The sequence below is a fragment of the Petromyzon marinus genome, chromosome 11 (assembly GCF_048934315.1).
Source record: "Petromyzon marinus isolate PM22_M1 ecotype Great Lakes invasive population chromosome 11, UKy_Petmar_22M1.pri1.0, whole genome shotgun sequence".
In the NCBI taxonomy this organism is placed as follows: Eukaryota; Metazoa; Chordata; class Hyperoartia; order Petromyzontiformes; family Petromyzontidae; genus Petromyzon; species Petromyzon marinus.
In genome coordinates this window covers 10,001,740-10,028,536 of record NC_133677.1, presented here as the reverse complement: position 1 = coordinate 10,028,536, position 26,797 = coordinate 10,001,740, and the positions used below count along the sequence as shown (strand labels likewise).

The 26,797-nt window shown below is 42.8% G+C and overlaps 1 protein-coding gene across 1 annotated transcript in view; it reads right to left on the bottom strand.

The window, feature by feature from the left end:
* The window catches only part of LOC116941231 (adhesion G protein-coupled receptor A1), a 223,669-nt gene that overhangs the window by 77,898 nt on the left and 118,974 nt on the right, over positions 1-26,797 (bottom strand). Inside the window, exon 3 of the mRNA XM_032952053.2 lies at positions 25,532-25,662. Within this exon, the coding sequence (XP_032807944.2) occupies positions 25,532-25,662 (131 nt within the window). The remainder of the gene's footprint in view (positions 1-25,531; positions 25,663-26,797) is intronic.

Genomic DNA, 26,797 nt, shown 5'->3' with positions numbered 1-26,797 from the left:
GGAAGGCAAGATGGAAATTTTTGCTCGGAATTTAATGTTCTAAAATTTGTTAAAATTTTTACAATTGTAAAAGTTTATCATTTAAAAATGTTTTACAATTTTCAATGTTATTGAAAAAAACATCACATATATGAAAAATGTTGCGAGACTCTCTTACACATTAGTTATGGGTGAAATAAAAATATTTTTGTAGGATGGTACAGAAGTGAAAAGAGAGCCATGAAGTTCGCTATCCAAAGAATTTGGCGTGAACCCACTGACCACTCAAGCAACTGCTCTTCTCCATGGTGGACCCTTCCAAACGTCGGACTTGCAAGCAGTGTGCAAGTCGCAGATCAGAGGAAGCGTCACCAACCTTTTTGCAGCTTCTTCACCTGTCAAGATGGGCTCTGCTTCTGCCACAATGTGACCAGTCTGTTCGAGGCAATCGAAATTGCTTGTAACCAGAATGAGTGGCGCCTCTTCATTAATAGCTTATCCAGGAGCCTCAAAGCCGTGCTGCTCCGTAATGGTAACAAGTACCCGTCTCTTCCCCTGGCTCACTCGGTACACCTCAAAGAGGATTACAACAGCATCAAGACCTTGCTGGACGCCTTGAAGTATGATGAGTACGGCAGAGAGGTCATCGGAGACTTCAAAATTGTGGCTTTCCTGATGGGCCTCCAAGGCGGTTTTACCAAGTTTCCCTGCTATCTTTGCCTTTGGGACAGCAGGGACATCAAGGCGCACTACTACAGGCGGGACTGGTCACAGCGGACCGAGTTCTCTGTGGGGAGGAACAACGTCAATTGGGAGCCACTGGTGGACCCCCGGAAGGAGCTGATGCCACCACTGCACATCAAATTGGGCCTTATGAAACAATTTGTCAGAGCTGTAGATTAGGAGTCAGCAGCCTTCAAGTACCTTCAAGACTTCTTTCCTAAGCTGTCTGAGGCAAAGGTTAAAGCCGGTGTCTTCGTTGGACCACATATAAAGAAGATCCTGGAGTGCAATGAATTTTCCCAAGAAGCTCACTAGTAAGAAGTGGCTTGGAACAGCTTTGTCGCAATGGTTCGTGGCTTCCTGGGCAATCACAAGGTCGAAAACTATGTGGAGCTGGTTGAGACTGGTGAAGAACTACGGCACAATGGTCTGTAGGATGTCCCTCAAAGTCCATATCCTTGATGCTCATCTTGATAAATAAATAAATTCAAGGAGAAACATGGGAGCGTACTCGGAGGAGCAAGGCGAGCGCTTCCACCAGGATATACTGGACTTTGAATGCCACTACCAAGGACAGTATAACGAGAACATGATGGGAGACTACATTTGGGGTGGATTCGTGAAAGTGATTTACAGTGTAATCGTAAATCTAGAAAAACTACTCACTTCAAAATCTTGTGTAGTAATTTTTGTATTACTTTAGTATAAATACATGTTGATTTTGAATCATGTTGCTTTTTATGACTTTATGTGAACAAAAAGACACAAATTCGCCCGTTTTCTCATTGAAAATTGGTAAATTTCAAAATATCACTGTCCTGGTCACAAAAGCAAAGTTTATGGGAATAGCCATTTTATATACTTTTTAGGAACAAGCAATTACGAAATAACACTTACTATCTAGGAACAAAAATTCTGTTACATAATGTTAAATTTTGATTTAGAGCTTTCGTGACTGCAGGGATTCATATTCTTGGTTCTTTCGGTAAAGTCACGTTAGAGGGAAACAATAAAATAATAAAAAATGTTATTTAAGAAGTGGTCATCGTTATCAAAACCTAATGGCTGAGAGGCTCAAAGTACCCCTATATGACTCAATGTTACATCGAGTGGATTAGGCGTCCTTTAAAAAATATTTAGCCTGGTCGAGTATGAGACACCTAGACTAGGTATTTTAGAGAAAATAAAATGAGGATCGAGCACGAATATTACTAGAAAATGAGGCTACCATTAAGACGGACCATGCGCCTTACCTGGTTTTTCCTACTGGGTCGATTTTTCCCAAACCGGCTGAAGATACGTTTGCCCGGAGGGTGTTAGGGATTGCAATTTTAAAACTACATATTCTACAACACGACATATGATGTAACAACAACCTTCATTCACGTTATATATATATATATACCTAGACATCGGTAACAATGTCATGTGGTTGCTTATGTCGCTCAGCACGAGGAATTCCCATTCAAGTCAATGGTAATACCTGCATCTTCATTCAAACAACAATATTTTTATTGTACGATTCCTTATTTTAATCCTATTCAAGTGTATGGACATATGAAACATTTGATTTGCACAGCGATTAATTGTTAATCCTACGGGAATCATCTGTCAAATACTCGACATCTGTGAAAAAGAGCTTCATAGCTCATCAGATTTATCCAGGATAAATGAAGATTCTGAGCAGTATAATTGTATTCTTGGTTCTTTCGGTAAAGTCACGTAGAAGGGAAACCATAAAATAATAAAAAAATATAAAACAATAACATTCTCACGACGTTTCGACTGCAACACAAGCAATCATCGCAAGCAATCATCATCAGGTGATGACGATTACTTTCTCCATAGCTGACTTGTGAGGGTATCTACAGGTGCCACTCAAAATGCAACAGGGTGCTTTATGCGCACCCTGAGGTGTTAAATTCAATGACAAAAAAATTATCTCAGTAATGCATGTGCGCCTCGTCAAACATCTGGGAGCGCCTCACAGAATGAGTGCCTGTCTATATGAATTCCGAGTAAATCACAGAGAGCACACATGGCAATGTCTCACATGACTACACTGGAAGGACATCGAGTCTCGAAATTGCTGCTCACGAACCCAGGATGTTGATCATAGATGGAATGAGGTTTTTTTTCCCCTCACAAAGTGTGATTTAATGGAACATTTAAAAACATTCACGTTTTAATTATACAACTTATTTTGGATCCGACTCGAGACGAAAGGCTTGAATGTCTTAAGAAACCTACATTTTCTAATCCTAAGGTTAGTATACTTGTTTAACTACCGCCACGTGAGACACCGTTGCTCGTGTTAATCATGCTCATCTTTATAGCGGCAAGAATGTCTTCCGGGGGGTTACATTATTGGGACGTTTGACACTGTACTTCATGAAGATCTTACTCCGAGTGAAAGAGAAACACCCACGCACACATGAAGGGGTTGGTGTTAATGGTCGACGGCCCGCACAGATGGATACGTCGATCCATTGGCCGTACTACCATCTGTTCAGAACTTTGTCAACGTGCTCCTCTATCTCTCAATGTAATTCCAGCGTGCGCACCTCTCCATGCTTTCTTTCAACACTTCCCATTCTTTCAACACGTTTTCTTACCCTCGTTAATGTCCACGTTTAGAATCCATGTCACGGAAAATAATATGCCGTCATTATGTTATTGACTTATGAGCACAAAGGTACGTTGGAGGCATTAAAACAACATGAATACGCGTTATTTGTCTTCCTTTTGTTGTAACAAATGAGCAAATTCCACCGCCAAAATATTTTGGAGTAAGGCGTCAGAAAAAATAAGAGAACCAGTTGGCCTGAGGCTGCAACCGCAGCACTAAATGTACGCTAGCGGCCGCATGTATTTGAGTCGATGCTTTAATTGCCTTTAGGTCCCACTCTCTTCCTCTCTATGCCCCACCTCCTTCCTGGTTAGGCCCAACTACCTATGGTTAGTTCCCACCCCTTCCTCCTTTCCTTTTCGTGACTAGGCCATTATTACTCTTTGGTTCTTTCGGTAAAGTCACGTAGAAGGGAGACAATAAAATAATAATAAAAATACATAAAACAATAAAATTCTCACGACGTTTCGGCTGCAACACAAGCAATCATCATCAGGTGTGAAAACCACGGCAAGAAAATTTGAAAAAAGTGGCGGGTTTTTTTTAACGTTAGCACTAAGGAGAGCGATTTGGCAGTTATTCAAATGGACGAGTCCATCTATGTTCGGAAAAGAGGAGGGGGGAGACGAAAGTAATGGATGTGGTCTACAAGCCACCGTAAGCGTGAACAATCAATTAAGACCCGAAATGGTTTATCAAATCCTTCCAATGATTGCTAAGCCAGAATCCATCTTCTCGATTGAAATTGTCTGTTTGTATATGTGGATAGCCTCATGAACGAATCTCTCATGATAGCCAGATCGCTTGCAGAGAACCTCTGTCTTGGAGAAGTCAATGTCATGTGAGCCTCCTGAATTATAACAGTGATCTGCCACGGCCGAGGTGTTGGTCCTACCGTGTTTTAGGTCTGCTTTGTGTTCACGGATGCGGTCCGAGACATGTCGTTTGGTTTCTCCAATGTAACTACTACCACAGAGGCAACTTAGTTTGTAGACGCCAGGGTACTGTATGTCTGGAATCACATCTTTTACAGATGGAACCAGATCACGGATTTTATGTAATATGTTGAATCGGACCTGGATCTTATGTTTATTCAAGATTTTGGAGATATTTTTTGTGATCCCCACAATGTAGGGTAAAGTGATGGTTTTGAATGGCTCCCCAAGAGGGTCCTTCTTCATGGATGGAGTGATAGCTTTGCGGAATGTGTAGTCGGAGTAACCATTAGCCTTAAGAGCTTGGTGTTCGTGCTTGAGTTCACTGGTTATGTGTTCCTGGTCGGATATGCATTGGGCTCTATGGTGCAGAGTCTTGATGAGGGAATTCTTCTGGGATGGATGGTGGTGGGAATCCGGTTTCAGGTAAGCATCCGTATGGGTAGCTTTCCTGTAGACAGAGTGGCTCATTGAACCATCAGGTCTCTTTTTTATTAGGACATCCAAAAAAGGTAGCTTGCTATCTTTTTCGACTTCCATGGTAAATCTGATGGCTGGGTGTATGGAATTGATGTTGTCGAGGAATTGGTCTAGAGCAGGCCGGCCATGTGGCCAGATGACAAAAGTGTCATCCACGTACCTCTTCCATAAGGTTGGGCGCAGAGTGGCAGTCTGGATGGCGTCAGTCGCAAATTTCTCCATAAAAATGTTGGCTACAACCGAGATAGGGGGGAGCCCATTGGGGTGCCCTCAGTTTGTTTGTAGAAAGTTCCATTCCAAGTAAAGTATGTATTGGTTAAGCAGTGTCTCACCAGGGGGGGTACCTCAGTGTTTAGTCCTTGATGAACCAAGTCTTCAATGATTGTGATGGAGTCAGGTACAGGAACTTTGGTGAATAAGGAAACTACATCAATACTGACAAGCAGGTCGTCTGGAGACAGGGAAATACCCGTGATTGTCGATACCAGGTGAGTAGAATTTGGTACCGCAGAGGTGGTTTTTCCAGTGAAAGCCACAGGATTTCAGACAGAAAACGAGCCAGTTTGTAGGTGGGGGAGTTGATAGTAGAGACGATGGGACGAAGGGGTGTATCTACTTTATGTATTTTTGGTAAGCCGTATAATCTTGGTGGTCTGGCAGCAGAAGGTTTCAACGAGAACTGTTTGGTTTGATCAATGAATGCGGTTGAATCAGAAATGATTTTGTTGGTTTGTATGACGAGGCTGTTGGTGGGATCTCTTTTAATTTTTGTATAGCTGCCATCGTTGAGTAATTCTTGAATTTTGTTGTTATATTCTATTTTATCCATGATGACAGTGGCATTGCCTTTGTCGGCTGAGAGAATGACAATGTCGTCCCTCTTTTTTAATTTATATAATTCAAAACACTCATTTTTGCTGAGGTTGTTAGCTGGCATCTGAGCGTTTTTGAGGGTTGCAGCGATATCAGATCTTGCTACGTCTGCAGCGATGTGACCAAGGCCCCTGAGAGCCACATCTACTTGGGCAATGATATCATTAACTGGTATGTGTTTAGGTGTGACTGCAAAGTTTAATCCTTTAGCTAAAACGGATTTCAGATCATCGGAAATAGAACTGTTACTGCGATTAATTATGACTTTGTTAACGTCTAGCTTTTTGGTGTGTGGGTCCGGTCTTTTGTTGGAGAGGAGGTTAAATTTGGAAATCAGGTTGTCCTTACATTTGGTCGACATAGTGGCAGCTGAAGAGGCAGTCATATTGTCTACATGTTCCCAATCTGATGTGGACGTTGTTGCCATCAATGATAAGTGTGACTTTACCAAAAGAACCAAGAATATGAATCCCTGCAGTCACGAAAGCTTTAAATCAAAATTTAACCGCCTCTATGGGGATGGTTTCCACATAACTTTGAGATCCTTCAACAAACTCCGGGATAAGAAGGCTCAGCTGATCGAGTCTCACACCTTTCTGAAGAGATGCTGCGACTCTGGGGTAATACCAATCGCATTTACACTGACCTCTGCTGCTGTAACGTCTTCTAATGCGAAACAATTTTTTTTCCAGAACTAGCTTAGCTCTTATCACTGGTTCTATTCGGCAAAGTCACGTTGGTAAAAATAAAATAACAAAAATCACGACGTTTCGGCCACAACACAAGTGGCCTTCATCAGGTGAAGGGACCGGACTGTCCAGAGGACAGCATTGGAGTGAAGACAGCCAAGCCCAGGTCGCGTCCTTTAAGCTGTGTGGGAGGAAACAAAAAACGCCTTGACAAAGGAATTAGCATAAAATGATGTGCTGGACCGGCACGGTGGGGATGGAGGGCGGGGAGTTTACATAATGTTGGTGTGAAGAGAAATAAGCTGCTGTGAAAGTTTGGGATACCACTACTTGAAAAAATATACTGTACCATTGAAAATTAGTTTAATGTTTGGTTTGATTCAGAACATCTTTCCAATGATTGCTGAATTTGAAACCATCCTCTCGGTTGAAATTGTGTCTGTGTTTGTAAATCTGAATTGCCTCGTGGACAAATCTCTGATAAAAACCCGTGGGTTTGCAGAGAACCTTGGTATCGGAGAAAACTATATCGTGATCACCCACAGCGTTGTAACAGTGATTAGCTACGGCAGAAGAATTCGTTCTGCCGTGTTTCAAATCTGATTTGTGCTCGCGAATTCGGTCAGAGACGCCGCTTCGTCTCCCTGATATAGCAGTCACCACAGGTGCAGCTCAATTTGTAAACCCCGAGGTACTGTAAGTCAGGAATGACATCCTTCACGGATGGGACCAGGTCACGGATTTTGTGTACTGTATTGAACCGGACCAGGATCGTGTGTTTGTTTAGAATTTTGGAGATATTTTTAGTAACGCCTGCTATATATGGTAGTTTGATTGTTTTGACTGGAGTATCAAGTGGTTGTTTCTGTATGGAGGGAGAAACAGCTTGGCGGATGGCACGGTCAGAGTATCCGTTTCTCTTGAGGGCCAGGTGTACATGTTTTAATTCACTGGTCAGGTGGTGTTGGTCCGAAATGCAAAGTGCCCTGTGGTATAACGTTTTGATGAGATAATTATTTTGAGCTGGGTGGTGGAAATCAGGTTTCAAGTAGGAATCTGTGTGGGTGGGTATCCTGTAGACAGAATGCCCCAGTGAGCCATCAGGTCTCCTCTCAAACAGTACATCCAAGAATGGTAGCTTGCCATCTTTCTCCACTTCCATGGTGAATTTGATGGCGGGATGTCTAGAATTGATGTGGTGTAGGAAAAGGTTAAAAGCTGGGAGGCCATGTGGCCAAATGACGAAAGTATCATCCACATATCTCTTCCACAGGGAAGGTCTGAGGGTGGAAGTCTGGATGGCGTCTCATTCAAATTTCTCCATGAAAACATTGACTATCACTAGGGATAATGAAGAACCCATGGGGGTACCCTCATTTTGTTTGTAGAAGGTGCCATTCCAAGTAAAGTAGGTATTGGTGAGGCAGTGTCTAATCAGCGCAGGTGTATCGGGGTCTAGTCCATGTTGTACCAAATTTTCAATTATTTCAATGGTATCAGGTACCGGGACCTTGGTGAACAGGGAGACCACATCGAAGCTGACAAGGATATCGTCAGGGGACAGTACAACGTCTTTGACCATAGAGACCAAATGAGCTGAGTTGAGTACTTCTGCTGCAAGACCCCCTAGATTCTATGATCTCCCCAAGATTCATAAAGAAGGCACTCCACTACGACCCATCGTATCCACGATCAACTCCCCTACCTAGAAGCTAGCACGTTTTCTGTCAGATACCTTGCTACCTTTCACTGGCAAGACCTCTTGGCAAGCCACCATTCTTGGATGTTCTGTTTGAGAGGAGACCTGATGGCTCACTGGGGCATTCTGTCATATCGTTTCGTCTCCCCAATATAGCAGTCACCACAGGTGCAGCTCAATTTGTAAAACCCGGGGTACTGTAAGTCAGGAACGACATCCTTCACGGATGGGATCAGGTCACGGATTTTGTGTACTGTATTGAACCGGACCAGGGTCTTGTGTTTGTTTAGAATTTTGGAGATCTTTTTAGTAACGCCTGCTATATATGGTAGTGTGATGTTTTTGACCGGAGTATCAATTGGTTGTTTCTGTATGGAGGGAGAAACAGCTTGGCAGATTTTGATTTAAAGCTTTCGTGACTGCTGTAATTCATATTCTTAGCTCTTTCGGTAAAGTCACGTTGAAGGGAAACAATCAAATAATAAAATAACAATTAAAATAAAAATTCTCACGACGTTTCGACCATAACACAAACGGTCGTCATCAGGTGTGTCGGTTTGCATACATTTATTTATTTTTAAACGGTGTATTTATTTATAAAAAAACGTCAGCGCCACGCGCAGCGATTTAGCAGTTTATTTAGAAGGATGAGTCCATCTATTTTTTTATTTAAAGCTTTCGTGACTGCAGTAATTCATATTCTTAGTTCTTTCGGTAAAGTCACGTTGAAGGGAAACAACAAGAACTAAAAATATGAGTCCATCTATGTTCTGAAAAGAGGAGGGGGGAGACGAAAAATTAATGTATGCTGTCTGAAAGCCACCATAAGCGTGAACAATCAATTAAGACCTGAAATGGTTTATCAAATCTTTCCAATGATTGCTAAGCCAGAATCCATCTTCTCGGTTGAAATTGTCTCTGTGCTTCTATATGTGGATAGCCTCATGAACGAATCTCTCATGGTAGCCAGATGGCTTACAAAGAACCTCTGTCTTGGAAAAGTCAATGTCATGTGAGCCTACTGAATTATAACAGTGATCTGCCACGGCTGAGGTGTTGGTCCTACCGTGTTTAAGGTCTGCTTTGTGTTCACGAATGCGGTCCGAGACATGGCGTTTGGTTTCTCCAATGTAACTACTACCACAGAGGCAACTTAGTTTGTAGACACCAGGGTACTGTATGTCCGGAATCACATCTTTTACAGACAGAACCAGATCACGGATTTTATGTAATGTGTTGAAACGGACCTGGATCTTGTGTTTATTCAAGATTTTGGAGATCTTTTTTGTGATCCCCGCAATGTAGGGTAAAGTGATGGTTTTGAAAGGCTCCTCAAGAGGGTCCTTCTTTATGGTTTGAGTGATAGCTTTGCGGATTGTATAGTCGGAGTAACCATTAGCCTTAAGAGCTTGGTGTACGTGCTTGAGTTCACTGCCTATGTGTTCCTGGTCGGATATGCATTGGGCTCTATGATACAGATTCTTGATGAGAGAGTTCTTCTGTGATGGATGGTGGTGGGAATGCGGTTTCAGATAAGCATCCATATGGGTAGCTTTCCTGTAGACAGAGTGGCTCATTGAACCATCAGGTCTCTTTTTAATTAGGACATCCAAAAAAGGTAGCTTGCCATCTTTTTCGACTTCCATGGTAAATCTGATGGCTGGGTGTATGGAATTGATGTGGTCGAGGAATTGGTCTAGAGCAGGCCGGCCATGTGGCCAGATGACAAAAGTGTCATCCACGTACCTCTTCCATAAGGTTTGGCGCAGAGTGGCAGTCTGGATGGCGTCAGTCTCAAATTTCCCCATGAAAATGTTAGCTATATCCGGAGATAGGGGGGAGCCCATTGGGGTGCCCTCAGTTTGTTTGTAGAAAGTTCCATTCCAAGTGAAGTATGTATTGGTTAAACAGTGTCTCACCAGGGGGTACCTCAGTGTTTAGTCCTTGATGAACCAAGTCTTCAATGATTGCAATGGTGTCAGGTACAGGAACCTTGGTGAATAAGGAAACTACATCAAAACTGACAAGCAGGTCGTCTGGGGATAGGGAAATACCCTTGATTGTCGATACCAGGTGAGTAGAATTTTGTACCGCAGAGGTGGTTTTTCCAGTGAAAGGACGCAGGATTTCAGACAAAAAACGAGCCAGTTTGTAGGTGGGGGAGTTGTTAGTAGAGACGATGGGACGAAGGGGTGTATCTACTTTTTGTATTTTTGGTAAGCCGTATAATCTTGGTGGCCTGGCAGCAGAAGGTTTCAACGAAAACTGTTTAGATTGATCAATTAATGCGGTTGAATCAGAAATTATTTTGTTGGTTTGTGTGACGAGGCTGTTGGTGGGATCTCTTTTTATTTTGTATAACTACCATCGTCGATTTATTCTTTAATTTTGTTGCTGTATTCTATTTTATCCATGATGACAGTAGCATTGCCCTTGTCAGCTGAGAGGACTACAATATCATCCCTCTTTTTAAATTTATGTAATTCAAAACGCTCATCTTTGCTGAGGTTGCTAGCTGGCATCTTAGCGTTTTGAGGGTTGCAGCGATTTCAGATCTTGCTACATCTGCAGCGATGTGACCCAGGCCCCTGAGAGCAACGTCTACTTGGGCAATTATATCATTAACTGGTATGTGTTTAGGTGTGACTGCAAAGTTTAGACCTTTAGCTAAAACGTATTTCAGACCATCGGAAATATAACTGTTACTGCGATTAATTACGACTTTGTTAACGTCTAACTTTTTGGTGTGTAGGTCCAGTCTTTTGTTGAAGAGGAGGTTAAATTTGGAAATCAGGTTGTCCTTACATTTGGTTGACATAGTAGCAGCTGAAGAGGCAGTCATATTGTCTACGTGTTCCCAATACGATGTGGACATTGTTGCCGTCAATGATAAGTGTGATTTGTAGAGTGTCTTGTCTAACTGATCTAGTTCGGTGCGTATAAGTCTGATTTTTTTTTAGATAAGAGCTAAGCTAGTTTTGAAAAGAATTCGTTTCACATTAGAAGAAGTTACAGCAGCAGAGGTCAGTGTAAATGCGATTGGTATTACCCCAGAGTCGCGGCATCTCTTCAGAAAGGTGAGAGACTCGATCAGCTGAGCCTTCTTATCCCGGAGTTTGTTGAAGGATCTTAAAGTTATGTGAAAACCCTCCCCGTAGAGGCGGTTAAATTTTGATTTAAAGCTTTCGTGACTGCAGTAATTCATATTCTTAGCTTGGCAGATGGGATGGTCAGAGTATCCGTTTCTCTTGCGGGCCAGGTGTACATGTTTTAATTCACTGGTCAGGTGGTGTTGGTCCGAAATTAAATGTGCCCTGTGGTATAATGTTTTGATGAGAGAATTATTTTGAGCTGGGTGGTGGTGGGAATCAGGTTTCAAGTAGGAATCTGTGTGCGTGGGTTTCCTGTAGACAGAATGCCCCAGTGAGCCATCAGGTCTCCTCTCAAACAGTACATCCAAGAATGGTAGCTTGCCATCTTTCTCCACTTCCATGGTGAATTTGATGGCAGGATGTCTAGAATTGATGTGGTGTAGGAAAAGGTTCAAAGCTGGGAGGCCATGTGGCCAAATGACGAAAGTATCATCCACATATCTCTTCCACAGGGAAGGTCTCAGGGTGGAAGTCTGGATGGCGTCTGATTCAAATTTCCACATGAAAACATTGGCTATCACTGGTGATAAGGGAGAACCCATGGGGGTACACTCATTTTGTTTGTAGAAGGTGCCATAGCATGTAAAGTAGGTATTGGTGAGGCAATGTCTAATCAGCGCAGCTGTATCGGGGTCTAGTCCATGTTGTACCAAATTTTCAATTATTTCAATGGTATCAGGTACTGGGACCTTGGTGAACAGGGAGAGCACATCGAAGCTGACAAGGATATCGTCAGGGGACAGTACAACGTCTTTGACCATAGAGACCAAATGAGCTGAGTTAAGTACTTCTGATGCAAGACCCCCTAGATTCTATGGTCTCCCCAAGATTCATAAGAAGGCACTCCACTACGACCCATCATATCCACAATCAACTCCCCTACCTATAAGCTGTACCTGTGGTGACTGCTATATCGGGGAGACGAAAAACATGTCTCTGACCGAATTCGCAAGCACAAATCAGATTTGAAACACGGCAGAACGAATTCTTCTGCCGTAGCTGATCACTGTTACAATGCTGTGGGTGATCACGATATAGTTTTCTCCGATACTAAGGTTCTCTGCAAACCCACGGGTTTTTATCAGAGATTTGTCCACGAGGCAATTCAGATTTACAAACACAGACACAATTTCAACCGAGAGGATGGTTTCAAATTCAGCAATCATTGGAAAGATGTTCTAAATCAAACCAAACATTAAACTAATTTTCAATGGTACAGTATATTTTTTCAAGTAGTGGTATCCCAAACTTTCACAGCAGCTTATTTCTCTTCACACCAACATTATGTAAACTCCCCGCCCTCCATCCCCACCGTGCCGGTCCAGCACATCATTTTATGCTAATTCCTTTGCCAAAGGCGTTTTTTGTTTTCTCCCACACAGCTTAAAGGACGCGACCTGGGCTTGGCTGTCTTCACTCCAACGCTGTCCTCTGGACAGTCCGGTCCCTTCACCTGATGAAGGCCACTTGTGTTGTGGCCGAAACGTCGTGATTTTTGTTATTTTATTTTTACCTACGTGACTTTACCGAATAGAACCAAAGAGTATGGATCCTTGCAGTCACGAAAGCTTCAAATCTAGAATCGAACAAGATCAGTTAGACAAGACATTCTACAAATCACACCAATACATACTTCACTTGGAATGGAACTTCCTACAAAAAAACTGAGGGCACCCCAATTGGCTCCCCCGTATCTCCAGTTGTAGCCAACATTTTCATGGAGAAATTTGAGACTGACGCCATCCAGACTGCCACTCTGCGCCCAACCTTATGGAAGAGGTACGTGGATGACACTTTTGTCATCTGGCCACATGGCCGGCCTGCTCTAGACCAATTCCTCGACCACATCAATTCCATACACCCAGCCATCAGATTTACCATGGAAGTCGAAAAAGATGGAAAGCTACCTTTCTTGGATGTCCTAATAAAAAAGAGACCTGATGGTTCAATGAGCCACTCTGTCTACAGGAAAGCTACCCATACGGATGCTTACCTGAAACCGGATTCCCACCACCATTCATCCCAGAAGAAATCCCTAATCAAGACTCTGCACCATAGAGCCCAATGCATATCCGACCAGGAACACATAGCCAGTGAACTCAAGCACGTACACCAAGCTCTTAAGGCTAATGATTACTCCGACTACACAATCCGCAAAGCTATCACTCCAACCATGAAGAAGGACCCTCTTGAGGAGCCATTCAAAGCCATCACTTTACCCTACATTGCGGGGATCACAAAAAAGATCTCCAAAATCTTGAATAAACACAAGATCCAGGTCCGATTCAACACATTACATAAAATCCGTGATCTGGTTCCATCTGTAAAATATGTGATTCCGGACATACAGTACCCTGGCGTCTACAATCTAAGTTGCCTCTGTGGTAGTAGTTACATTGGAGAAACCAAACAACATGTCTCGGACCGCATCCGTGAACACAAAGCAGACCTAAAACACGGTAGGACCAACACCTCGGACATGGCAGATCACTGTTATAATTCAGTAGGCTCAAATGACATTGACTTCTCCAAGACAGAGGTCTCTTCAAGCGATCTGGCTATCATGAGAGATTCGTTCATGAGGCTATCCACATATACAAAGACAGAGACAATTTCCACCGAGAAGATGGATTCTGGCTTAGCAATCATTGGAAGGATTTGATAAACCATTTTGGGTCTTAATTGATTGTTCACGCTTACGGTGGCTTTCAGACCGCATCCATTATTTTCGTCTCCCCCCTCCTCTTTTCCGATCATAGATGGACTCGTCCATTTGAATAACTGCCAAATCGCTCTCCGTGGTGCTAACGTTAAAAAAAACCCGCCACTTTTTTTCAAATTTTCTTGCTGTGGTTTTCACACCTGATGATGATTGCTTGTGTTGCAGTCGAAACGTCGTGAGAATTATATTTTTTATTATTTTATTATTTTATTGTTTCCCTTCTACGTGACTTTACCGAAAGAAACAATAATATGAATCCCTGCAGTCACGAAAGCTTAAAATAAAAAAAATTAGGCCATTATTCTTTAGGCCCCACCCCCTCACGGTGATTGGCATAGGTAGGGTGGGGCAGCTTCATGATAATAACCACAATAATAGATGGGAGGTGATTCGTATATGTGTCATGGAGAGGTAAATTGCAGCCTAATTCATATTTTAAAAAAGCAATGCGACTAAATACCAAATAGTAAATGCAATCTCTATTTCATAATGACTAATGCCTCCTAAAAGATTGGTGATCATTAACTCTAAGACACCTGAAATAGATTGTCAGTATTTACTAAGACACTGTCTCAGCCTACTGGTTTAAGATAAAAAAAAATGTGCGTCAATTAATGCCAATGTTTAATGCATAATGGATTGTATAATGTATAATAGATTACCTGGGCTTATACAATTTTATTTTTTTATTAAACAAGTATTGACCAGGCAGGTTATTAGAATGCACAAAGTACCTATGCTTTGCAATAAAGCATTACCAAATAATTATAAAAGAGCACACAAACAAAATCAATAAATGATTGATATTAAGCATTGCTAATTAAATATAGATCATGTGGTACGGTATTATCACACAATGTAAACATATTTAGGTTACATGCATTATTAGCAATCACAGATTATCTGTCAAATGATACTGAACTTTATATTTTGAAGCCATGACAAACAGTACAAAGTCATTCATCAGCAAAAAAACTATGTACAGTGTATAGATTTACAAAATTGTCTGAATAAAGATTAAATGTAGGTAATTCAGTAATACTTGTTGTGGTATTACTTCTGATCACGCAAATAGCAAAATAAAACCGTCGTACAATATTTAAAAACGGGGGTTACAAAAAGGTGTGCGTTTGGCTGTTGCGTGAGGTTTTAATACATTCCTTTGCCTCAAAACTAATACTTTATGTTTGCAATAATATTGGCCAAAGACTTTTAAAGTAACCCACTGCTAATATTTTACAACTATCAATCTGTATTTCATATGATCTCACAGTTTACAGGATGACACCTGCACTTTTTCAACAATTGCTTTTTCAGTGGGCCTTTAGCTGACTCTTTCCCAGTATATTTACTAAGCAATAACTATAATTCCCTGTACCTAATTACACAGTCACACTCCCAAATGAATAAGGCAAAGGATAAATAGAAACATACAAAAAACTTACTCAATGGACACTTACTTGTATGTAAAGAAAAAATACAATTATTGATTTGCATTTTATATATGTATGCAAGCAGTAGTACAATAATAAACAGTATTGCAAAATGCAAATGCTGACTGATTTGTCTTGACTCCCATTGCAATGGCTGAGGCTGAAGGCAAACATAGCCACATCGATTAAAACATATATAGAATCCCATTCGCTTTTTATTTAAACACAGTTGCTGAGCACAGACTTAAAGGCCCTCAAGTTAAAAGGCCAGCAATAAATCGAACGAGCACAGTTGCGATCAACAAAAGTTGGCATGTTTCCTGAATTGTTCAAGGTTATATGAACATGGGGAAAAGAGCCGATGGGAGGGAATTCCAAGGCCGAGCAGTGCAAGGAAAGAAGCAAAAAGAGAAGTCTTTTACTTGCAGTTGTGGTGGTTGAGCACAGTATGGACGAGATAAAAAAAAGGCAATCTGGTCGACCGAGTCTTCAAGACGGGTGGATGAATCAGTGAGTAAAGTTCATGGGCATGGTAACCATGGTAGTGTTGAGTGATAAGGAAACTAAACTAAAGTATATTTAAAACAATAAAAAATTCTCACGACGTTTCGACCATAACTCAAACGTTTGAGTTATGGTCGAAACGTCGTGAGAATTTTTTATTGTTTTATATATATTTTGTTATTTTGTTGTTTCTCTTCAACGTGACTTTACCGAAAAAACTAAGAATATGAATTACTGCAGTCACGAAAGCTTTAAATCAAAATTTAAAGTATATTTCTTTACCAGGTAAGGCCCACTGAGATATTTTAGAAGCGTCAGGGCAACAAATGATGGTCCAATGAAGTAGCTCATCATGTGGAAATGTATAGCAGCCAAATTCTCTAAATGCATGTTTCTATATGTGGAGGGAAACATCCGCGGACCCGAAGAAAAATCCACGCGACCACGGGGAGAACAATGAAACTCCAAATATACAGGCATCAAGGGTCGGGCTCGAACCCACCACTTCTTGCATACCGGGCAAAGTAGTGAACGTCTCCCCACCGTGGCGATAAGGAGGTGACTGATTACCAGTGAAGGAGTAGCTGGAGTGCTGTAAGGCTATTCTTGCTTTAAGGCTAGAAAGATAGAAAGTTAAATAGAATGGTGACCAGCGCAAAATAATTGTCCTCCGTCCAAATCCCTATCACCATTCATAAATACCGCTCCCATCCTTTCCTTTTCTGTCTACTGCAAAGTGTAAACCTAGCATATCACATGAGAGTTTGTGAATTTAAAATTGAATATACACAGTATAACCAGAATTATATCTGTAATTTGATTACTATTTTAACAGGGGGTCAATTTGCACCGTGTAGAATTTGCAGGTTTGTTTTAATGGGCATACACCATTGTACGTAACGATGTTAAAAGTTGAAAAGTTTCAAACTAACATCCAATTCTTGTATAATTTACATGATAATTCAAATGCCTTATATGCCAATGGCACTGACATTTGTCTATTGAAACCTATGATGCTTTAAGCTCAAATTAGTAAGGAATACTCTGTACTTTCTTTAAAAATATTTGTAACATCAACATCTATGTCACGTGGCTGACATTACAACGGAGGCAGTATCAACAAACTCTCGTCTTTATATTCTTTCGTGTGAAAGAAGGCCAACATTTTGAAATGCCAACATTTGTATTTCCTATCAGTGAGAGTAAAAATCCTTTATCTATATAAATAAAGGTCTTAATCTTCATGTATCTCTCAAAAACCTCTAGCGTACTTCCCAACAAGGTAGAAAGACAAAAGTTGGTACACAGGTAAATTTTAGGACACAAACAACAGGGAAAAAAAATCTGAAAATCCACGATTTTTTCATTTTAAGACCCCCGAATCTTAAAGGAAATATATAAATACTCATCTTGAGGAATAGTTAAAAAAAGCATAAAGCATAATAATGGTTTAACTATTTATATAATAGTATACTATACCATTAAGTTGAATAAATTAGACCAAACCATGAAAATGTTTATTTTATTAAAAGTGACTGCTAAATTAATTAATATAATTATTGAGTCCATGAAAGTATAGGTAAAACGAACCTTGTATATTTGCCGGGTCTTGAAAATTTAATGAAAATAATGAAAATTAAAGGAATTTTGGGAATATGCGTAATAATCCGGAATTATGTTAATTGGTGTAATTATGCACGTAAATTATGTTAATGGGCTTTGGAAGGCACCACGCAGACACTTCTTGTGTTAAGCAATTTAAATTTCTAAACAAAACCTTAACATATTCTTAGCTCTTTCAGTAAAGTCACGTTGAAGGGAAACAATAAAATAATAATATATATAAAACAATACAAAATTCTCACGACGTGTTATGGTCGAAACGTTCGTGAGAATTTTTAATTGTTTTATATATATTTTATTATTTTATTGTTTCCCTTCAACGTGACTTTACCGAAAGAGCTAAGAATATGAATTACTGCAGTCACGAAAGCTTTAAATCAAAACCTTAACACTCTAATATGCGAACTCTTATGCTTGGAATTGTCAACACAGTACTCCAGGAGATGTTCCCCTCATTGATCCATACGTTTAATCCTCAATGGTCACGTTTGTTAACTGGATAACAGTACAATCGATTATTCCTCAGAGTACGCGAGCATACACGGCGAGAGGAAAAGTCCTTAAAATTAATGCAACGATATTCATACGAAGGGCAATAAAGAAACATATCCCGAAGGCAAGAGTAGTTATCAATGAATTCATTTGTAAGATTATGCAATTAAAAAAAGGAAGAACAAACGACTAAAATACTTTTAAATGACCGTATCCACGTAACTCAATGGGCAGCAATGTTCTTCACGATCAGTTGATATTTAATGCACCACGTTGGAATGGCAACCTTTCTTGAAACACAAAGATAACTTTTTGGAACAATCTTATTTGTCCCGATATGCGTGTTGTGTGTCTTCTTTGCCACTTGTTCAATTCTTTGCGTAAAGCAGACGCCGGGCGATGCGTCGCGAGGGTGTGAGTGTGGGGGAGGGTCGTACAAACGGCTTCATTCTCTCTCTTGCTCGGGGGCGGCCACAGTTTCGGTCCACAGCTGGGTGGAAGAGTCGGCACGAAGCTCGCCGTCGGTGCGCGATGATCCGTCGTCAGATAGCGCCCGCAGCTCGTCCGCTGGCTGCAGTTCCTCACTCTCGTCTTGGTTCCCAGCCGGTGCTGGTCGGTGTGAATGTGGGTCGAACCCACGGCGCGCTCGCTGGCGCTGACACTCTTGCTTGCTAGGTGGCGCTGGTGGCGCTGCTGCGCGCTCTCTCTTACTCCGTCTCTCTGGCGACGCTCGATTGCGCGTGCAGCTCTTCACCCTTCTTCCAGGAGGGCTCTTGCTGTGAGCTGCTCGTCGCTGGCTGGATCACTCACTCTAAAAACTTGAAAATTGTATTTGCACACCTCTTACACAACTCTGATAGCTTAGTACGATACAGCTTATCGCAATCCTCGATTCTGCAAGCGACTCAAAACATTCAGGATGAATGTTGAATAAACTTTCAGCGATACTCTGTCGGTCCATGCCGAACTCAGCACCTAACATCACCTCGCCCCTCTTCTCTGCGAGACACAGCACCCATTGCTAATGTCTCGACGCCATGCCCCGGAGCTGGCTTGCTGTCCTCTTCCGAGCTGCTGTGTCGAGCTGTCCCTTGCCGAGCTTAAAAGTGAAATTCTCTCTCCTCTCTCCGCGTCTCTTGCGAGAGAGAAAAACAACAGATGCCCTCTGTCACCGTCCTCCCGTGGCAGCAGCGGCCTGGCTGCCCCTCCCCCCCTTTTTGACCTTTGACCTTTGACTGCTTTACCATCACATTTTTTTGTCTGTATTCCCAACCCCTCTCTTCGTGGTCTCTCCTATTAGGGAGGGGAGGCACTCTCCCTTCATGCGTATTTTATGGCTACCATGTGTTTGTGTCAAATTGTTGGAAGACAAAGGCGGCCGGGGAGACTCTGATTTCATGGAATACATATTATCTGGTCTTGTGTGGTTGACCTATTTTCTTGTACCTCTAATGAATTTCCCCAGGTCTAATCTCTTGTGATTATTATTTGGTTTATGTTTAACCAATATTTGTAATGCACCATTAGATGTTACCTCCGGTATTTCAAGGGTTTTATTAACTTTTGCTCCCTGTCTGCATCCAGGGATCCGTGCTTTTTATTCTCGAGGTCAGAGATATCCTGAGCCCTCACTTTCTTGACTGCCAGAATTAACATTCCTTGGTTCTCTTGGTGAAGTTACATAGATAGAAATATACAATAAGAAACAATATATGAGTTGAATAAGGGTGAAATAATATGAGTAATAATAAAGCCACTAATATAGACTGCAGTCTATCAGGTCGACTTATTCTTATAGCCAAGCTTCAACTTTTTCCGTAAAAAATATATATCAGTTATAATGTCCGTTTGCTCTGTGTCTGTGCCTGTGATTCTGGATATTTGTTTGTGAACTGTCCTTTGGCAATCTGGAGATTTTGCAGACAGCCGTTAACCTCCCTTTGCCCTGGAGTTTATTATTTAATGGCCTTTTACGACCTCCAGCTGCTTGGTGCTTGTGGGAGGTAGCGGGTTTGAGGGTGTTTATTTATTTATTTTATCGATTATTATTATTATTAAACAAATGGCAGAATTATTGTTCATATTCATTTTTGGAAAAAGGCCTATATATATACAACAACCTGAAGGGGCTTGGTAGATAAATGTTGTTAGTTGTTTACTCGCTGAACGTTGTCAGCTGCTGCATAAATTAATACAGTCCTGTAGTCTTTGTGAAAGAGTTTATTTAATTCTCTAGGTCGTTTTAATTTGAAGTTATTGTTATAGTGTTTAATATGTTAAATGCGTTAATACTGTCAAATGTCAGTAATTACATTATTGTTGTTATTTATGTAAAATAGTGGGTAAATAAGGAAACCAGTATCAGATTCAGAGCAGTGATGTTGCAAAGCAGTGAGGCAGTGAGAAACGGGCTGAGGGTTCGAGCTGGAGTCCCAGATTAAAATAAACCCACACCATTGGAACCACCTTTGCCAGTAAGCAAAATATGATAATTGGTTCTAGATTTGAAGCTTTCGTGACTGCAAGGATTCCGTCTTCAGGTGGGACCAGTCACAGCAAAATCGCTGCACCAAGTGGTGCAGTGACTGGTCCCGCCTGAAGACGGAAGCTTGCTTTGCCTCCGAAACGTCGTGTTATAATTGTTTCTTTCATTTTATTTCAATTTTTTTTATTTGTTTTACCTACGTGACTTTACCGAATAGAACCAAAGAGTATGATAATTGGTTTTTTACCCTTTTATCTGGCAACAAAACTGACACCTTTTTTACAAGGAGTCTCCCTTCTCGAACCAACTAGCGGGTTCCAGGGCTTCGCGACCCTTGCCCCAGTTCCTCCACCCTGCCGACACACCCGTGTATATGCTCAACGGCATGTGCGCTAACTGTCCACCGTAGTTGCTGGACAGCAGTCAGCGCTATGTCACTACATCACCACCCCCCCCCCCCTATTAAAAAAACACAGCCATCCTGGCTGCCAATACAGCAGCCGCAACCGGTGAAAGAAGAAAAAGAAGAAAAAAAAGATTTTAAAAATTACAGTTGTGACACAACTGCAGTGCCCCCCTGCAAACCAACAACACACAGCCCAGTGCGGCACTCCCCGCAACCCGACAGCACATCGCACAAAGTGGCACTCCCCGCACTAACCGACAGCACATAGCACAAGGTGGTGCCCCCCGCGAACCGACAACACACCCAACACAATGCGGCGCTCCCCGCGTGAACTCAACGCACTCAACGCAACCCCTTACACAGGCCCTTACCCCTAACACCCCCTCTCCCCCATATCCTACCGTGCAAGGGAGAGTTCACTTTTACCAGAAAGTAGCTCACGTGAGCCAGTGTTTAACATCGGTAACCCCTGCCTTAGCAGGGTCTTGCACCCCTGGGACTCCAAGGAATGGGGAGATATCAATGAGGAAGAAGAAACCAGCGACCTAAAGGGCGCGGCCCCTCCCTGAATTTTCTGCTGCACCTGTCCGGATCGGGTCCCCGACACCTCGCACATGGTGGTCTAGGAAGGTCTTCGTGACCTGGGTTCCGTGGGGCTTGGGAAAACGTTGCTGGTGGGTCGGAGGGCGTCGGTGACACTGCCGGTGCCCCGCTGACACCCGACACTCTATAGCGATGTGGCCTAATCGGCCACACATGAAACACTTAGGCCGTGGGTTTCGAGGGCAGAAGGGACTGCCCCGGCCGCCAATCCACCCGCGGGGACCCTCTCCCGCTCGTCCCCTGGCCACCCAACGTAGCTCTCATGTCGTCCATCCACCATGGCCCAGCCTCTACCTTTGACCGATGCTGGTGGTCCTCGTAGGCTTGAAATTTTCAGACCACCATTAAGGACAAGATCTCTGCGCCGGCGGCCAAGTGCAGGGCGATCTTAAACTCCCGCGCCAGCGCCCTCAGCCTTTCCACCACCTGGAAATCGAGCGTCCCCTCACCCAAGTGCGGGTATGCCTCCCGTCCAAGCACCAGCAGCGCCTCCCAGAAAGCGTAGGGCATCTCGGAATCCCTTCGCTCTCTCTGGAGAAACCTTTTGCAGGCCTCCAGTGGCAGGTCAAAAATGCCCCTTGCAGTGCCACTGACCTCTGTGCCCTTTCTGCGGGTTCCCGCGCTCACCTCAAAATAGCACCCGCTGATCATGGTAGGTCTTCCAGCGGCAAAATAGCACCCACCATATGCACGGTCTCCGGTCCGGACTCCTTCGCTCCCACTCCGAGTAAAGCTCCAGCCGGGGTCTCCTTGTGACTCCTCTCCACGCCGCTGACAGTGGCGTGCCTTCCGCGACATCCCACGCCCCTCTCGACATGGTGGTCTTCCGCCATGCCACAGTGTCAGCGCGTGACCGCGGAAAATCATGCCGCTCTCCAATCGATTCGCAGATGCGTAGCCGCTCTCCTGTAGATGTGTCGCCACTCTCCCGTAGATGCGTAGCTGCTTTCCCACTGAGGCATAGCCACTCTTCCGCAGATGCTTAGCCGCTCTCCCCCGATGCGTAGTCGCTCTCCCGCTGATGCGTAGCCGCTCTCCCGCAGATGCGTATCTGCTCTTCGCTAATGCGCAGTGGCTGTCGCGCTGCTCAGCGGCGGCTCCTCCGCTGCTCTGCAGCCAACGGGCTTCATAACCGGGGTCCCAGGGCTGTCGGAGGGATGACTGTCCCGCCATCCTTGTCCCGATGACACTGTAGGTGGGTTCCTCTTCAGAGTTACTTTGGAACCCCACTTCTGACACCAGATGTAGTGGAGCACAAGTTGGACACGAGGTAGTTGCAGGAGGCACCTTCTTTATTATAACACTCTTTAGGTTCAACAGGTTTGCCTCCTTCCTTCTCGTTGCCGTACAGCCCAGCCTAGACACGACCATAGCTACGTTACACCGACAGCGTCGACCGAGACAGCCAACAACTGTCCGGCCACTTAATTATGGAGTGAAGGTGGCAGCAACAAAGCTGGCGAAGATGACAGCAACGGTGAGACGAGTCCACTCCCAGAACGGGCAGCCCGGAGCTCTCACTCTCCACTGCTTTTATCCTACTCGGCATGGCCTGGCTCCGCCCTGGCCGCGCCTCCCTTCTTGAACCCACTAGCAGGTTCCAGGGCTTCCCGATGAGGTCTTCCGTGACCCTTGCCCCAGTTCCTCCGCCCTGCCGGCACACCCGTATATATGCTCAACGGTGTGTGCGCTAACTGTCCACCGCAGTTGCCACTGCTGGACAGCAGTCGGTGCTATGTCACTACACATACAAAGTGCTTGCCACAAATGAACCACAATATCTTGCAGATCTCGTCAAGTAGCATAACCCATGATGTAAATTCTAGTCATCTTCGCAGCGGCTTTTGGCTAACCATCAAAGAACGACAGTCACTCCATCGCGTGCTTTCAGATGCACTTATGTGGCCATCTGGAATGCTCTTCCTTCCGATATTAGGAAGCCACTGGAACTATGCACTTTTTAATATAATTTGATATTGTATTTCTTTATAACTCCTCCTTGTGTTTAGTTTGCTGTCTTTCTCCCATAGCTCCTCTTTTGTTATATTTTTGTACTTATTTAATATATTTGATGCAAATTTTTCACGAATAAATTGCCCCCAGGGACCTATCCTAAATTCGTATTGTGAAATAAATGATAACATAGGTTTCAATTTACATTCTCTTTGGTTATTTCGGTAAAGTCACGTAGGTAGAAAAAATAATAGAACACGACGTTTCGATCGCAACGCAAGCGATCGTCATCAGGCGGAATAAAGAAGACGATTGCTTGCGTTGCGATGGAAACGTCATGATCTATTATTTTTTCTACCCACGTGACTTTACCGAAAGAACCAAAGAGTATGGATTCCTGCAGTCACGGAAGCTTCAAATTCGATTTACATTGTTTTGCCTTCCATCACGTTTTGCAAGGAACACATCCCCAACTTAAATAGAGGATTTACCGTACACATAAATTCACTTCTGAAGAAGCTCCCCGCAAATGAGACTGAAATGAATACAACTGAATTCAGTTCTTGAAGAAGCTCCTATCATGTGTGAGCAAAATTTCGAAAACACCATGCTGAACAACATTCAGTTAAACCTGAAAACACATCTGTGCAAGCAAATGAATGCTCATAATAAAATGGCAAGAGTTTCCTGGAGATGGTCAATTTATGCTTGGATTACACTACGTGAGTTTCAGTAAAATTAGGCTTCGGTGACTTACCACAATTGAATTTAATTGTCTTCTGACTGATGTGCTGCATTTTTTTTCATTCAGATTTCAGAAATATTTTAAGGGCCTGCATGTTTTCTGCGAGCTGATTTGCATTTGCCTTTAATCTCAAACAGTATGCAGGCCAAAGCACGTGTTCTCAATGCATTGAACTTTGAATACAAACTAATGTAACTCTTGACGATACTTTTAAAATTTCGTACAGATTGCTCAAAGTAACAATTTCTGGGATACTATCATGCTGTTTGCACATGAGCCTGGAACAGGCTTAAGATAACTGCGAAACATTATCACTTTTTATTATTATTACATAAAACAATACCCTAAATTTAACAAATACTCAAGTTACAGTATTACTCAAATGAGCATCGAGGCAGTGCTCATCTCCTGTACTTCCCCGCAAAATGGTACTGATTAAATTGACCCCAGAGGGATGATAGTCAAGATATGAACTTGGAACCTTCCGATTGTGGGACACTTACTCTACTGCTGAGCCACCTAGTAACACTGTGTACCCAAAGTGTGGGGAGGGGCCGTCCATAAATGAAGTCACGCGATTTTGGACGATTTTTACTCCCCATCGTCACACGGCGTCACAAAAAGTCAGACCCCCACTCACATATGACGTCACAAAGCTCTGCCCACCCCCCCCCCCCAAAAAAATGCTTCAAATCGCTTTAAACTATTGTCATTGTAGTGCGTATTTAATGTGCTGTTGCACTCTGATGCTGTAGAAGGCATTTATTAAAAAATCTATTTAATTAAGTAGAACGTTTTGATTTAAAGCTTTCGTGACTGCAGTAATTCATATTCTTAGTTTTTTCGGTAAAGTCACGTTGAAGAGAAACAACAAAATAATAAAATATATACAAAACAATAAAATGTTTTTATATATTATATATATTTTATTATCTTGTTGTTTCTCTTCAACGTGACTTTACCGAAAAAACTAAGAATATAAGTAGAACGTGTTGTCTATATTTATTTAAACTTGTGCACTTTGATGTGACGTCACATTTCTCACCCCCCCCCCCCTCGTCACACATCGTCACAAATGTCTGACCCCCCCCACCCTCCCTAGGTGCGTGACGTCATTTATGGACGACCCCGGAGTAATTATAGAGCTATCACCAAAAACGTATTAAAACCCCACAACTGAAACTCCGCTTGATGATATGGCAGAACCTAATACAGTATTGCATTTCTGTGAGCATACATTAATGCAACTTTTAAATGGATAGTAATGACCGTGGCGCAGCAGTGGCTTGGCAGGAGCCTGCGCTCGGCAGATATTGCTGACAGCCACCCTGGGGGAGGGAGCAATATTGTCACGTTGCCAAAATTCAGCTTCGTGTGGCTGACCGCGAGTGAGTGTGTAACCTAACCTGTGGTGAAGGAGGTATGTGACGGCAGTTGTGAGCAGGCACAGGAGGAGCAATGCTGTGCAAGCGTAGACTACGGGGTGCAGCGGCTCCCCCCGCAAGCGAGCGGACTGCGAGGTGTCGAGCCCAGCCTCCTACAAAGGGACACAACGTGGGACATTTATTAATTACAGAACGTCGGCACAAAAACGGCGGGTCCATTGTGGGCTATTAGCGCTGCAAATGCAGCCGTCGTCCCCGGGATGGAGGTGCTGACACTTTCAACTTGGCATGGCTGAAAGCGTTGCTGGTTGGCAGGGGGACGAGTTGCAGTTGTTGGATCATTCGTATGGCTATGAGCGTCGGGCACATTAACTGAGCAACGTGTGAACTTCTCTTGTTACTACGCAGAAATTATCCATACAATCAGCAATGAGTACTTAAAAAGAGATATGGTTTTAATCGTGATTTGAAGCTTTTGTGACTACAGGAATCCATACTCTTTGGTTCTTTCGGTAAAGTCACGTAGGTAGAAATATGGTCTTTTAAATTAGATTTTTATGAGCACCATTTAATCCAAACATGCAGCGGATATTGGAAACTACAGAAATAACGGGCCATAAGCAGTCTATAACCAATGAATTACTTTTTTTCCAACATACAAATGTGTTAGCATGGTGGACTTAAAGAGATTATAGGCCATAATCACATCTTGAAAATGCTATTTTTTATTTATTGCTTAGTGAAAATCTGCCATATTTCCATTATCAACAGTGGGCCAAATTGCCTAAATAAAGAGGTTTAGCATTTCATCAAAATGTGAACCTGACACTTTGTCTCTGGTTGTGTCTCTCATTCATAGCATGTTTGTACATATAATAAACTAGCTTTACTACCCGGCTTCGCCCGAGACTTGGATTCTTGTCTTGGATTAATACACGGCTGACGCGGAGGGTTTTGTGGGGGGGGGGGGGGGATGCGTGACGTCAGTAGGCACACTGCGTAACGCTGCCGCCTGCGGGTGACATCACAGATGTGACGTCACCGCTCACTTGCCGTGCAAAATATATCCATTATTGCGCCCCCCCCCCGCCCCCCAAAATACAAAAGTCATTTTATACTTTTTGCATTGTGTACATTCTGGAAGCTACCAATATGCCACATTTCAAGTTTGTTGCATGTTGGGAAGTATGCTAAACATTTCGAACAGACACACATATTCACAAATTTCCCTTTTATATATATAGACTAGCCTTTTGCCCGTCCAATGACGGGTGTATTGCAGTAAAT